The sequence below is a fragment of the Gossypium arboreum genome, chromosome 1, assembly GCF_025698485.1.
Source record: "Gossypium arboreum isolate Shixiya-1 chromosome 1, ASM2569848v2, whole genome shotgun sequence".
Lineage (NCBI taxonomy): Eukaryota > Viridiplantae > Streptophyta > Magnoliopsida > Malvales > Malvaceae > Gossypium > Gossypium arboreum.
The window spans coordinates 105,674,631-105,688,871 of record NC_069070.1 but is presented as its reverse complement, the minus strand read 5'-3'; the positions used below and the strand labels follow the sequence as shown (position 1 = coordinate 105,688,871).

At 32.6% G+C, this 14,241-nt stretch overlaps 1 protein-coding gene across 1 annotated transcript; it reads left to right on the top strand.

Moving 5' to 3' along the window:
• Positions 1-2,647: 2,647 nt before the first annotated feature.
• Positions 2,648-5,324, top strand: LOC108482283 (transcription factor MYB63-like). The gene is made up of 3 exons (XM_017785408.2): positions 2,648-2,924; positions 4,145-4,274; positions 4,363-5,324. Exons 1-3 carry the CDS (start codon positions 2,786-2,788, stop codon positions 5,150-5,152), a joined length of 1,059 nt encoding a protein of 352 aa, XP_017640897.1. The 5' UTR covers positions 2,648-2,785; the 3' UTR covers positions 5,153-5,324.
• The last annotated feature ends 8,917 nt before the right edge of the window (positions 5,325-14,241 follow it).

Below are 14,241 nucleotides of genomic sequence, written 5' to 3'. Positions count from 1 at the left end.
GCCATTGTCTGTGCGGAGGTATTTTATCTGTTTTCTCGTCTGTTTTTCAATCATAATTTTCCAAGAAATAAATGCGGAAAACATATCGCTTTTCTGCTTTAGGAAGAACGCCCAAACTTTTCTAAAAAAATCATCAATAAAGGTTAGCATATAATTAGCTCCACCTCTCGAAGGCACTCTGGATGGCCCCTACAGATCAGAATGAATATACTCCAACGTTCCCTTCGTGTTATGGATTCCTTTAGTGAATCGAACTCTCTTTTGCTTCCCAAAAAGACAGTGCTCATAGAAATTCAGTTTGCAAATTCCTTGCCCATCAAGAAGTCCTCTTTTGCTCAACTCTGTCATGCCATTCTCACTCATATGCCCTAGGCGCATATGCCAAAGTTTAGTAATATCATCATCTAACAAGGAAGAGGAAGCGACAACTGCATCACTAGTAACAGTAGAACCCTGCAAAACATATAACTTGACAATCTTTCTCTGCCTTTTCATCACAACAAGGGACCCTTTGGAAATCCTTAAAACCCCACTTCAGCTGTGTATCTGTACCCTTTTGAATCAAGAGTACTCAACGAAATTAAATTTCTTTTCAATTCTAGAACATGCCGTACGTCACTAAGTGTTCTGAGAACTCCATAAAACATCTTAACTTTAATTGTTCCAACACCTGCGATTTTACACGAAGCATTATTTCCTATCAAAACAACACCTTTAGACACTGTTTCGTAAGTTGTAAACCAATCCCAATTGGGACTCATGTGGAAGGTGCAACCTGAATCAAGTATCTACTCCTCGCTTACTTTAAAACCATTGATAGAAGCGACTAGAAGTTCACCATCACTGTAGTCTTCTACAACATCAACTTCACCGGAATTTTCTAGTTGTTTTCCCTTTTGATTCGCAGCCTCCCTTTTAATCTTATTTTGTAGCTTGTAGCACTCAGATTTAATATGCCCTTTCTTCTTGCAAAAGTTACAAGTTTTACCTCTGTTTGAAGACTTCGATCTACCCTTAGATTTACCACAAGGATTCCGTTCCTGTGTCCTACTACGATCATCATCAGCATTCAGATCTTGTCTCCCACGAACAATGAGACCCTCTCCCTGAGAGTCAGGTTTAACCACAAGATGCTTCATCTTATCATACGAGATTAAAGAATCATAAACCTCATCAACTGTGAGAGACTCGCGGCTATGTAAATCGTGTCTCTAAAGGTTGAATAAGATGGGGACAACGAACAAAGTAGAATCAACCCTAGATCTTCCTTATCATACTGTTAAGTGTTCGTGTACAGACGCACCTTCCTCCAAACAATGAGCATAAATACGCTACTTCATATGCAACTTGCTTGTTAGAGTTTTCGACATACATATTTGTTCTAGCCTCTTCCATAATGCAGCGGCAGTCTTCTCTTTCATCACATCCTGCAAAATTTCGTTGGACAAATGCAGATGTAATTGTGTTAACACCTTTCAATCCTTACACTTCTTCTCTTCATCTGTTAATGTCGAAGGCATCTTATCTATCCCTAGCAGGGCATCCTCTAGATCCATCTGCGCAAGAACTGCTTGCATCTTAATCTGCCACAATGCAAATCTGGTGTTGCGATCCAACAGCGAAATTTCATACTTCAAAGACGCCATTACTGTGATTGTGATGAACAACCCGGAAGCTCGGATACCAATTTGTGAAAAATAAAATAAAATAAAGAACACACAAATTTTAAGTGGAAACCCTTTCGGGAAAAAAACCACAGGCAGAGGATAAGAAAATTCACTATGTTGAAAAATTTTGAATCAATACAATAGGAATATACTATGTCTATTTATAGGCTTGTAAAGCGATATTCTAGTAGGATTGAAACACCTTATCCTAATCAATATAAAATAGATGGAGTTTAATAAGGTTTAAAAAACCTTATTCTAAAATAAAATAAAAGAAGTCTAGTTCTATATGGATTTTACTTTTATTTTATTTTTCATCGTATTTTATTTAAATAAAAATTGGTCACTTAATTCTAACAACTATAATAGTTGTTTTTTATATATATAATATTAAGAATGAAATAAAATAAAAGGGTTTGAATTTGTGTCAAATATCTATCTTTAATGGCCAGGTAACATAATTCTTTAGATATATAAATCACCAATTTCAAAGGAAATAAATAATAAGCCAAAAAATGGTAAAAATGAAACTAGCTTTGCTGGATGCAGGTGCAATAAATAATAATTATTTGTATAAAAAATAAAAAATAATTATTATGGTTATTTTGGAATTATAGATATTTAGTAACCTACCTGGCTCTCCTATTTTCCTTTTTTTTGCTTTCTCGAAATGGTATCTCCAATTCAGGTCATGATCCTTGTGGTCTTTCTTGCATTCATACATATATAATGTACATTCAATTAGTTTTATAAAATTGCAAAACTATATGTACTATTGGTAATTTAACACTAATATAAATTTACTTATCATCGAAGTTTCGCATTTATTTGATATTTTATCATATCAATTTAAAATATATATATATAATGTCTAAGTCTTTTTATATCAAATAAGAAATTAAATATTTTCATTTATATGTACTTAACGGGTATAATATATTTAAATTAATATAAAATTAAATTAATTGTATAATCCTTCTCTCTGTCTCCATATATATATTAAGAGAGTATTAGTTGTGGTTGAATAATCTGATATGTGAGTGGAGAAAAACAGAAGAAAGTGCTGGTTTTCTTTGAAAGATCATAATTGAGAAGAGTTTAGTTGGAAGAAAGCAGATATGGGGAAAGGAAGAGCTCCGTGTTGCGATAAAGACAAAGTGAAGAGAGGTCCATGGAGTCCCCAAGAGGACTTGAGGCTTATCACTTTTATTCAGAAACATGGCCATGAAAACTGGAGAGCTCTCCCTAAACAAGCTGGTTTGTCTCTTCTCTCTCTCTCTCTCTCTGTGAAAAAATCAACATTTTTTTCTGGTTCTCTTCTGCTTGTTGAATTAACCAATGGAATTCATATTTGTTTCAATACTGCCAACAAAGTTTTAAACTCCTAACTCAGTTTTCTTCAATGGTCATCACCTATTGCTCTGTTCTGCTTTCTCTTCATTGATCCCATTCTCACTTTTGTTGGTCTTTTAACCAAGTTTACAAACCACCCTTTTGTTCAATTCTCTCAATTTTCCATATGAACAAAGAAGGTTGCAGATTAATCTGCAAAGCTTTTGCTGTTTTGTCTGAAAAAGTTGTGGGTACTCTTGCTGGTTACTGTTTTTCCAGGAAATGATTAGTTGGCAAATCTGCAATGAAGTAATTGTTCAAATCCAAATTTCTTATCAATTGTCAACCTTAGAATTTAAAAAGATTCTGATACAGTGAAATGTTTCTTTGTAAAAAAAAGCTCAGAATCACCCCATTTAACAATATGAGCATACATGTAATGTATGCATGCATGCCATTATGTGAACCGCTTAAATTAATTCATCAATATTAGTTGAAAGAAATGTTTGGATTTGTTTTGGTAAGAACTATGAAGTTTGATTTTGACATAATTTTTATATATTTTTCTAAATTTCCTTTTGTTGTTGGTGTTTGGCCAATTTTGTTGAAATGACACTGTCAATGCGAGAATATACTTTTCCTTTGTTTTTTAATGTTCCACCTAAAATATTGTGGCAGCTTAACAAATAACAATTAAGTGTCAAAATCAGATTTTTACAAGGCCTCTACTTGCTAATTCTTTCTTCCATTTTGTTTTACATTCAAAAGTTGAAGAATTACTGAACCAAGAACTTAGCCGAATTGGTTCATGAAGTCCCCCTTAAAAGGCCATTCAAAATTCGATCCCCAATTGCAGATCAGATAAAACAATGAACTGATTTCGTATTATTTTAATGCAAAACTTGTGACATCTTAACACACTATGAATTTCTTGTTTTGCTTTCCCTTTCTGATATGTGCATCCCAACACACACAAAGTTATGTATCTTACTTATTTAATCTTTCAATAGGTGAAAATCTGGGGGCAAAAACATTGAACTGTCATCATTGTTTCTGTCACTATCTCGACAGATAAGCAGGACATTTGAACAAGTTTAACATATAATTTTCAAGAGTTCACAGTCTTTGTTTGGTTTATGCTGTAGGGCTACTGAGATGTGGAAAGAGTTGCCGTTTAAGATGGATTAATTACCTGAGACCAGATGTCAAAAGAGGGAACTTCAGCAAAGAGGAAGAAGAAACTATAATAAGATTACATGAGACTTTGGGAAATAAGTGAGTTTCAAATTAGAAAATAGGCTTTTATCTGACATAAGTTTTGGGTATCTTAATTGCTTATGTTACAGTTATATTAATTTCCCAGGTGGTCCAAAATTGCATCACATTTAGCGGGAAGAACCGACAATGAGATAAAGAATGTGTGGAACACTCATTTGAAAAAGAGATTGGCTCCAAAGAATGGGAAGATTCCTCAAAATGATCAATCCAAAGAAACTTGTATGGTCTCATCATCATGCTCTTCCATTACATTTGTGTCATCACCATGTGGCAAAAGAAACTTAGAGGTTGAACTTGAGCAACAATGGCATGAAGGGTCTCCAAGCAAAAAGCCCAGAGAGGGATTTCCTGTATCAGACAAAGCAGAAGCCTTCAAAACTGAGGTACCAAGCCATAACAGCGGCCCATTTGAGGAACCAAAAGAGTTTCCAAGTTCATCAATCTCTTCCAGCAACTCCAACATCACCAATTCCAGTCAGGTTAATGTTCCAAACCCGGAAAATCATGGAGATTCACTGTTAAACTTCATTGGAGTTTATGATTGGGAGAACAACACATCAGAGGAAGTGAACAAACCAGAGATCCTAAATAATGCATTTGATATCCCATTGGAGTCTGATTCAGACTTTTGGGACATGTTGGATAGCTTAGGATCATTCCAGCCTGATGAGATCCAATCAAATGAAGTTGAAGGCAACCAGAGCCCAGATTTTGGAGAAGAATACAGCAAAGAAAATGAAAATAACAAGTGGTTGCAGTACTTGGAAATTGAACTTGGTCTGGAAGTAACCAAAAATGAAAATCATAACAATTTGTCAAACACCGCTGCTGAGCCACTGGTTCCTGAGATGTATGACATGCTACTGAAGCCATAAGCTGATATGGGCATAAGTGATTATCACATTCTGAATCAAATTCAAAACTGCAGTTTGACTATACTTTTGTCATAAATTTAGTAGGCTTTCCTAACTTGATCCATTAAATTAGGTCTTTTAGATGTATGATAGATTAAACTTTAAAAATATATATTCATCTCATCTTTTATCATTCCATTGTTGATTAAGTCATACCCTACCAAAATTTTCTCAATTTCCAAGCAAATGGCCATTGATGGGTAGGTGATGTTATCCACTGCCTCTGCCATTCATGCAAGTTGTTATCAATTTTGCGTCTCTCACTTTTATACAATTTTAATGTAATTCAAATATTTGATTATATACTTTACTTTTCCCATCCTTAATTTTGCTAGGTAGAGGGAAAATAAAATTGAAAGGATGAAATATTGAAGGGTTGAAAATTAGAAATAATTTTTTCTTATCCACTGTTTAGTAAGCTTGAAAAATGAAAGAGAAAAAAACTAAAACATTTAAAAAAATATTTAATTTTTAATTAACACACGCATGCCTTTCATTTTCTCTCTTTTCATCAATGCAATTTGAAAGGATTGAGTTTTATGTATTTAAGATTTTTTTTTCCTTTTATTTTTCTTCTCAACCAAACATACACAAGATTAATTTTTTTTCCACTTTTTCACTTTCTCTTCTCGTACTTCCACTTTTTCACCCGATCAAGCACACTCTAAAAATATCTCATACTCTTCTCAACTATAATTACATTTTCCCTTTGCTCGTAACAAATTTTAAATTCAATCAAGTGTTTTTAAATAAACATTTGATAAAAGTTATTTGAGCTTTAGAAGAAAATGCTAGATTTGAAATAAAATGATTGAAATAAGATAGATTTAATATATTAAATGTCTACCCAATATAAAAGAAAATTTAAAATATGATATCATATTTGAAGTTTTTAGAATTGTGAGGTTTCAGTAATATTTTATGTAGTTTTTTAATTTATTCGATAAATTAATTTAATTTGAGTTAATTATAGAAAATAATTACTTAATTTAAACTCAGAACGATTGTTGGTATTGAAATTATTATAATTATAAAAAACATATATGACATTACATAAAATAAATAAATAAATAAAACACAATTTAGATATGGAATATCTTAAAATATATCTAATAAGAATTGTTAATGTTAAATTATGGCACACTAAAAATATATTTACAAAAATTGTTATTAATAATAAATGAAGTTTTGATTAAATAATAAAATATAAATTTGAAACATTTAAAAGCATGAGTTCAAATATTCTTATTTTATATATTATTTATATATATAATATAATATGAAAACAATATCCTCAAAATAACTCAATTTATTTTGTAAAATAGAATCTTTTCATCCCGACTAAATTAAAATTTAGTTAATTTATGATATCAATGTAGTCTGGAGTTTTATAATAAATATAATTTCAAATTTTAAATAAAATATAAAATACTTTTTGGGGGTAAATAAATATAAAATAATTTAAATACAATTATAATAGAATAAAATAAATGAATAAATAAACGAAGTACTACGTTCAAAATAAGGAATACAGCTTAATAGAGAAAATTGGTAAATGAAGATATATGGCAGGATTTAGCTTAACTATAAAACAAAGTAACAAGTATGTATTGAGAAATATGTTAAATATATGTACATGAGGGAAAAAAAAAAAGTCAAACTATCCGGAAGCATAACGTCGTCTAAAGAAAATTCCAGTTTGCCTTTGCCTTGAAGGAGAAATTTGGTGTTTAGGTGCAAATTGCCTCTTTACCTATAAAACTTTGAAAAATAAATCAAAATATCAAGTTTATTAAGGTTATGCTGAATTTTACACCACAAAGATTAATTTCTGGCTTTCACATTTGTAAATTGGCCAACACTTTGAAATATCATTGTATTTGGTATGAACCATGAAATGGCTAATATTTAATTCTACTACCTTAACTTTCAAAAATAAATCCGCTACCTAAAATTGCACGGATCGATACTTAATAAAATATAATTTTATGGTTGAAAGTCGAATAACAACGTTGATTTTGGTTTGGTATTTATAAGTTGCAATTGGTTCAAGTGAAGGTAAAATAGAGATTGGGAAGAAAAATTTTTATGTATACTACTCAAAAAAACTTTATATTTATAGAGTTTTATTTAAAAAGTTAGTTCATGTAACACTTTAAACCTGGTCTAAAAGCTATGACCGAATTTGAAGAAGTTACATTGATTCATTTGGAAGCCGAGTTCAGTAGGTATTTGGGAAATACGAATATAGAAAATAGTCATTACACACTATTTGTTTGCTTTCAGTAAACACTTAAAAAATTACTTAATTTGCAACGGAAAACCTTTTTTTAGGAGTTTTAGTTTTGAAAACCGAAATCCATTTTTTCGACTTAAGTGATCTTGTCGATTCACTTTTAAAAATATCTATTTCCAAAAACTTTAATAAAACCCAAAAGAAGTTCAGAAACAAATTACAAACCCAAGTCCAAAACAAATAATTACGAAAAATCACCATATTTACACTAAATGCGAAAACAATCCGAGCTCCCACACGTCGTCCAACCTAAGTCAAAGGGTTACTTGAACAATCAAAAACAAAACAAAGGGATGGCTATAAAGCTCAATGTATAACTAATTTCATATAGAAATCATACAAAACACATTATATTAATTAAAGTAATGTAGAGAATTTCATTACGATTATATAAAAAAAATGCTGAATGCATGACTATACCAATGCGGCATTTTTTAGAAAATTATAATGTAGATTTTTCAGAAAACATCCTACCCGACTCTGCTACACACTAAAATAGAGTTCCCCAGAGCTCATCCAACCAAATCACACCAATAGATAATTGTGGACAGTGCCACTAGAATTTGTAGTTAAACTGCCAGATCAGATATATATGGTCAAGCCACTATGTTGTAGCCAAGCTGCCAGAACAAAATTGTGGATAAACCACCAGATAATGTAAATCATTAAACTGTCAGAACTTCCTCCTTTCACATTATCCCAAACCTCATGCAATGTATCATGGCATTCATATACAGAATCAAAGTGATGAGCATGTAGGACATGTTGTCGTACAATAACAGAAACAGAAGGCATGGTAAACCATGCTTTGCAAAATAGATTTCTCAAATCTCAATGACTCATATCAGATTTTCCATGAAATCGCGTGCATGGTTATATATCAGAATCAACATAAAACAAATCAACATATTCAGATATCACATGTTCTCATTCAACAAAGTACATAGATCAAAATTAACAGAACACGGATCATACTTGGATAAATCACATACCTTAAATACATCTCGAATAAAAGCACATCATACTCTAACAAATCATACTTACTTAATCAATCATATGTATAGATAACGGATTATACACTAACAGATCACCAAATATCAAATTTTATACCCTAATTCAGACCATATGGACCCTAAAAAAATTCAGATGTTTGGCCCACATGCCCGCGTAGATTCACACAGCTTACATGGCTGGCCCGTGTAGCCTACATGGCCTAACACACACCTGTGTGGCTTATCTCAGTGTCTCACACAGCTTGTCACACTGCCGATGTAACACCCCTAACCCGTGTCCATCGCTAGAACAGGGTTACGGAGCATTACTGGAACATTCAATCACATTTTACAGATAAATCATGTGAGTTACTATTCAAATTTCAAAATCATTCGAAACGTCACTTAAATGGACCCTCGAGGCCCAATACGAGCATTAGAATCGAGTCAGGACTTAATCAAAACCTTTAAGAATTTTTCGTAAAATTATAAAAATTTTCCAAGGTGCAGGGCTCACACGCCCGTGTGGTCCAAGGGACACGCCTGTGTGACCCTAAAACACGCCTGTGCTGGAGGCCATGTTCGACCCCGTGTAACTCTCTCACTTGTGCACACGGTCATGCCACACGCCCGTATGCTAGGCCGTGTGGTTAATTAATTCAATTCAAAATTAAGTGCAGGTTTCACACGGCCAAGACACATGCCCGTGTTTTAGGTCGTGTAGCACACACGACTGAGAGATACGCCCTTGTTTCTTCCCGTGTGCTCAATTTTGAGCATTCTGTTTCTCAAAACTAAGGTGCAGGGGACATACGGCCTAACTACACCCCCATGTACTCAGCCGTGTGTCACACATGGTCTAGACACACGCTCGTGTGTCTACCCGTGTGGACAAAATAAAGTTATTTCCTGCTTCATTTGTCACTCAAATTCACCATTTTCCTGCACCAAATCATACCAAATGCAATCCAACCATTCCAAGCATTCAAATCAAGAAATTTCCATCATTCAACATGGCATACCATTCCATGCATACATTTGTCTAATCTTACCTTAATTAAGTCCTCAAGTTAGACATAATTTGATCAATTACTTAACATATATGTGGCTACCATAGTTTGACATTACAAGTAAATCAAAACAAAGCATTACTAGTCATTCCAATGGCTAGATTACAAGCATCATTTACATTTACATGCCAATACGGCCAACATATCCTATACATGCCATTACAACCATAATTGATTTACTATATTGTACCGACATGGGCTAATGGATAGTGTGAGTGATCTCCGCCAAGCTTTCAATCCAACGAGCTTCTGATTTACTATAAAAATGGAAATAAAACTAAGTAAGCATAAAATGCTTAGTAGGTGTAACACCCCTAACCCATATCCGAAAACAGAATAGGGTTACGAGGTATTACCAAATAACACATCCTATTCACATAAATTTATACATTCATTATCAAAAACCATTCACAAACATTCACATTGTCCCTTATAAGGTTCTACGAGACCTTAAAACATGCTTAAAAGTGGTTTGGGACTAAACTGATCACATATAAACATTTCCGAACACTTAGAAAAAATTTTACATTCAAAGGTCACACTCTCGTGTAAGTAGGCCGTGTGCCTCACACGATTATCAGACATGCCCGTGTGTCTAATCCGTGCTTGAGGCTGACTTAAATTCATAGGGTTACCCCAGAGGACACACAGCCGTGAAACATAGCTGTGTGTTGCACACAGCCGAGGCACACACCCATGTCTCTTCCTGTGTGGACAAAAATAGGCCATTTGAAGAGCCAATCTTGCCACCCTACGATCATGCATATCAATCAACCTATTTGGTACCATTTCAAGTCATTTATAAGCAACCAAAACTCACCAAAACATACACATAACATACTATATATCATCAACCATTTTAACTAATCAATTTCACATTCAAAATATACCAAATCATTATGCCAAAATCATCACAACTTGCATATATTCCCTATTCACTAATTCATCACAATATCATCTATTTCATATCACAAAACTCATCATATCATCATCTCAAACCAAACCAATACATAAAGCATTATATACATCACATATAACACTTACCAAACACAAAATTCAAGCCAATTTAGATGGTTATCATACCACATTTACAAGCCAAATTTCATGGCTAATATCAAGACTCAAAACATACCAAAATAACACTAGCCTATACTTGCGATATACCAAATATATAAAGCTTCAAAAGTAACAACGAGTTGATTCGATAGTGTGATAATAGTTCCCGATGATCCCCGATGTCCGAGCTAGCTTCGACACTCTATAAAACAAAGACAAATATCACACAGTAAGTTTCATAGCTTAGTAAGTTCATACCAAATATACTCAACAATTCATATAATACAAAACATCAGTTAATAAACACTTAGTAGTTCTTATATCTGCATTCAATTCTAATCCACCACCATTTAATATGTATATATAAATTCATCAAGCTTTATATACATAGTATCAACTACCACATAGGTATCGTACATACCTAAACTTTCCCGTATTTATTTATTTCATTCTCACCTATTTGTTCAATACATTAATTCGTTCGAAAGTCTTTCAATGCTCTAAGAATTCGCACACTTAGTACATCAATGATTAGCTGAAGCTATAACGATTTCGTACACTTAGTGCCATTACATTAAATCGAAGCTATCTCGATATCGCACACTTAGTGCCTCATATAGCCGAAACTATTCTAATTCGCACACTAAGTGCTATTTATAGCCGAAGCTATTTTGAAACGCACACTAAGTGCCAAACATAGTCGATTTATTATCGTACGCAATCGTAGTCACATATATACAATTTATGTATTATTAAAGCATTAAAACACAATTGTAACAATATTTATCATGTACGAACTTACCTCATACTCGAAATGGACGAATCGGATCAATTACTCTATAACCTTCGATTTTTCTCAATCTAAATCCGAGTTCTTTCTTTCTTGATCTATATGTATTCAAAATTAACCCATTTAATCACCAATTCATTCAAGTTCATCCAAAAATATACATTTGGGCATTTTTTCACTTCAATTCCTAAACTTTCACATCTATTCAATTTAGTCTCTAATTCAAAAATACACAAATTTCATCAAATTCAATTTAACCCATGCTTGAACAAATTACCATAGTGCCCCTAACAGCCCATATTTTTCATTTTTTCACACATTTGCCCACATGTCTACATTTTCACAAATTAACCCCTAATTGACATTTTTGTCAAAGTAAAAAAAACATGTATATCAAACACCAAGCTTCAATAATTCATCATCAAACATCATAAAACTTATGAATTCATTAATGAAATTTCACAAAATCATCAACAATTTCATAAATTAGGGTACAGGCTAGCTAGCACTCAAAGCAACGATCACAAAAACGTAAAAATATCAAAAATCGAGCTCAATACATACCTTAATCAAGCCAATTAAATGGAGAATGCTTCAAATATTTAAACCCTATTCTTTTTCCTCTTATTTGGGTTGATGGATGAAGAAAAATGATAAATTTAATTTGTTTGTTTTATTTAATATACATTAACACATCAATTACTATTTTACCCTCGGCTTAATAACTTATAATTCACCCATTTTAAGGTCATTTATAACCAATCCCACTATCCATGGTCCAATTACATAATAAGGACCTCACATTTCACAAAGCATGGCATTTAAACACTTTTAACTACTAGCACACAACTTTTGCATTTTACGTGAATAGGTCCTTTTTCCAAATCGAGCACACAAACGGAAAAATTACTACACGAAACTTTCACACATATCAATTCACATACTATAAGCAAGGAAAATAATATTAAAATAATTTTACGACCTCAGATTTGTGGTTCCGAAACCACTATTCTGATTTAGCTAAAACCGAGCTGTTACAGTAAGTTCGTATAACATGGTACTTAACTTACCATTCATTTTATTTTGAGGTAACTATGTAAGGCATATTCAATCAATTTGACCTCAAGACCTACATGCATCCTCATTGCCCTTGTTAGTCATATATTCTATAATAACATCAAAACATATATGGGCTCAACAACAATCAAGTTTCCAAGCACATATGTTTCCACAACATGTATTCATTCAACATGCATAATTCATCTCATTATTACAAGTATAATTTCATACTAGTTCAGTCTGAGTTCAGATCATTTCATATCAAAACTTTGCTCATATTACTAGGAATATCAAGGTCACGATTAGTACACTCAAGGTGTACAAGTCTATAATCAAGAATGAACATACATTCATCAAATACAGTCCAGGTACAATTATCATCATCTCAGGTTTTCAGATATCATTTATCATGCATCATCATTTTCTTGTATTTTAGTCTGATACGTGTAATAACTCATTTCTTATTCATATCTTCTCATGTCAAGATTTTTACCCATTGAATTTATCTGAAATATTGATAGTTACACAGGTAGTACACCCGAGGTGTACAAATCAGGATCCATCAATTCATATTCAATGTTACCCATAAGGTATTATTTTAGAGAGTACACTCTGGAGCCTCACATGTATACAACAGGATTACCAATCCAGGCTAAATCCTAAGGAGCTTGATCTGAATTACCTGTCCAAGCTAAATCCAATCTATACATATTCTCGAAAGAACTTATATTAGGATTACCCGTCCAGGCTAAATCCTTTCATAAGTGAGGTCAATAAGATTACTCGTCCGAGCTAAATCCCATCAGCAACAAATGCAAGAACTCATTCATTTCGAGAAATTACATTTATCCATCGATTCTTACTTTATTCAAACGGGATTTAACATTTTTCAAGCATTAACAAGCATGTGATTATTACATATAATTCAAATAGACATATTCCACATTTATTTCAAGCATATAAGTAACATTTTTATCATTTACCATTTATCAGGCATTATTATTGATTGGACACTTTCATTTATCGGGCTATAACGATTATGTGATCAGTTCACATATTTATGGCATTTATACAATTCAAAGACACAACCTTAAATTCAAGCATAAAAACATATACAATTTAGTTACACGAACTTACCTCGACAATGTTCGTGTACGTAAAATCTACTAATTTGACATTTTCCTCTTTCCTTGTTCTAGCTCCAAATTTGGTTTATCCAGATCTATACGAGTAAATTTAACATCAATTTACCAAATTTTATATTCAAGTGGACTTAATTTTCATCCTAGGCAAAATTACCATTTTATCCCTAACTTTTCCATAAATTCCCATTTTGTCCCTAGGTTCGAAAAATAAAATTTGTGCAATTTACTCCCTATTCCAAGCCTAACGGAAATTCCATTACAAAATTTACAGCACATGCATTCATAAAAATTCAGAATTTTTCATCAAATTTCACAACTTTACATTTTAGTCCTTAAATCATGTTTTCATAAAAAATCACTTTGTAAAAGTTGTTTATCTATCAACAATCTTTCATTTTCTACCATAAAATTCTAATTTTTAGCATATTCATCCATGACCCAATTTTCATACTTTGATAAGTTCTCAAATTGATCCTCCAAATAGATAGATTAAGCTATCCCGGTTTCAAAAATATCAAAATTACTAAAAACGGGCCAAGGAAACTTACCCAATTTGGCCATGAAATTTTTTTTCTCTCTCCTAGGGTTTCAATGTATTTTTGGGGAAGAAGATGATAAAATAAAATGATATTTCATTTTTAT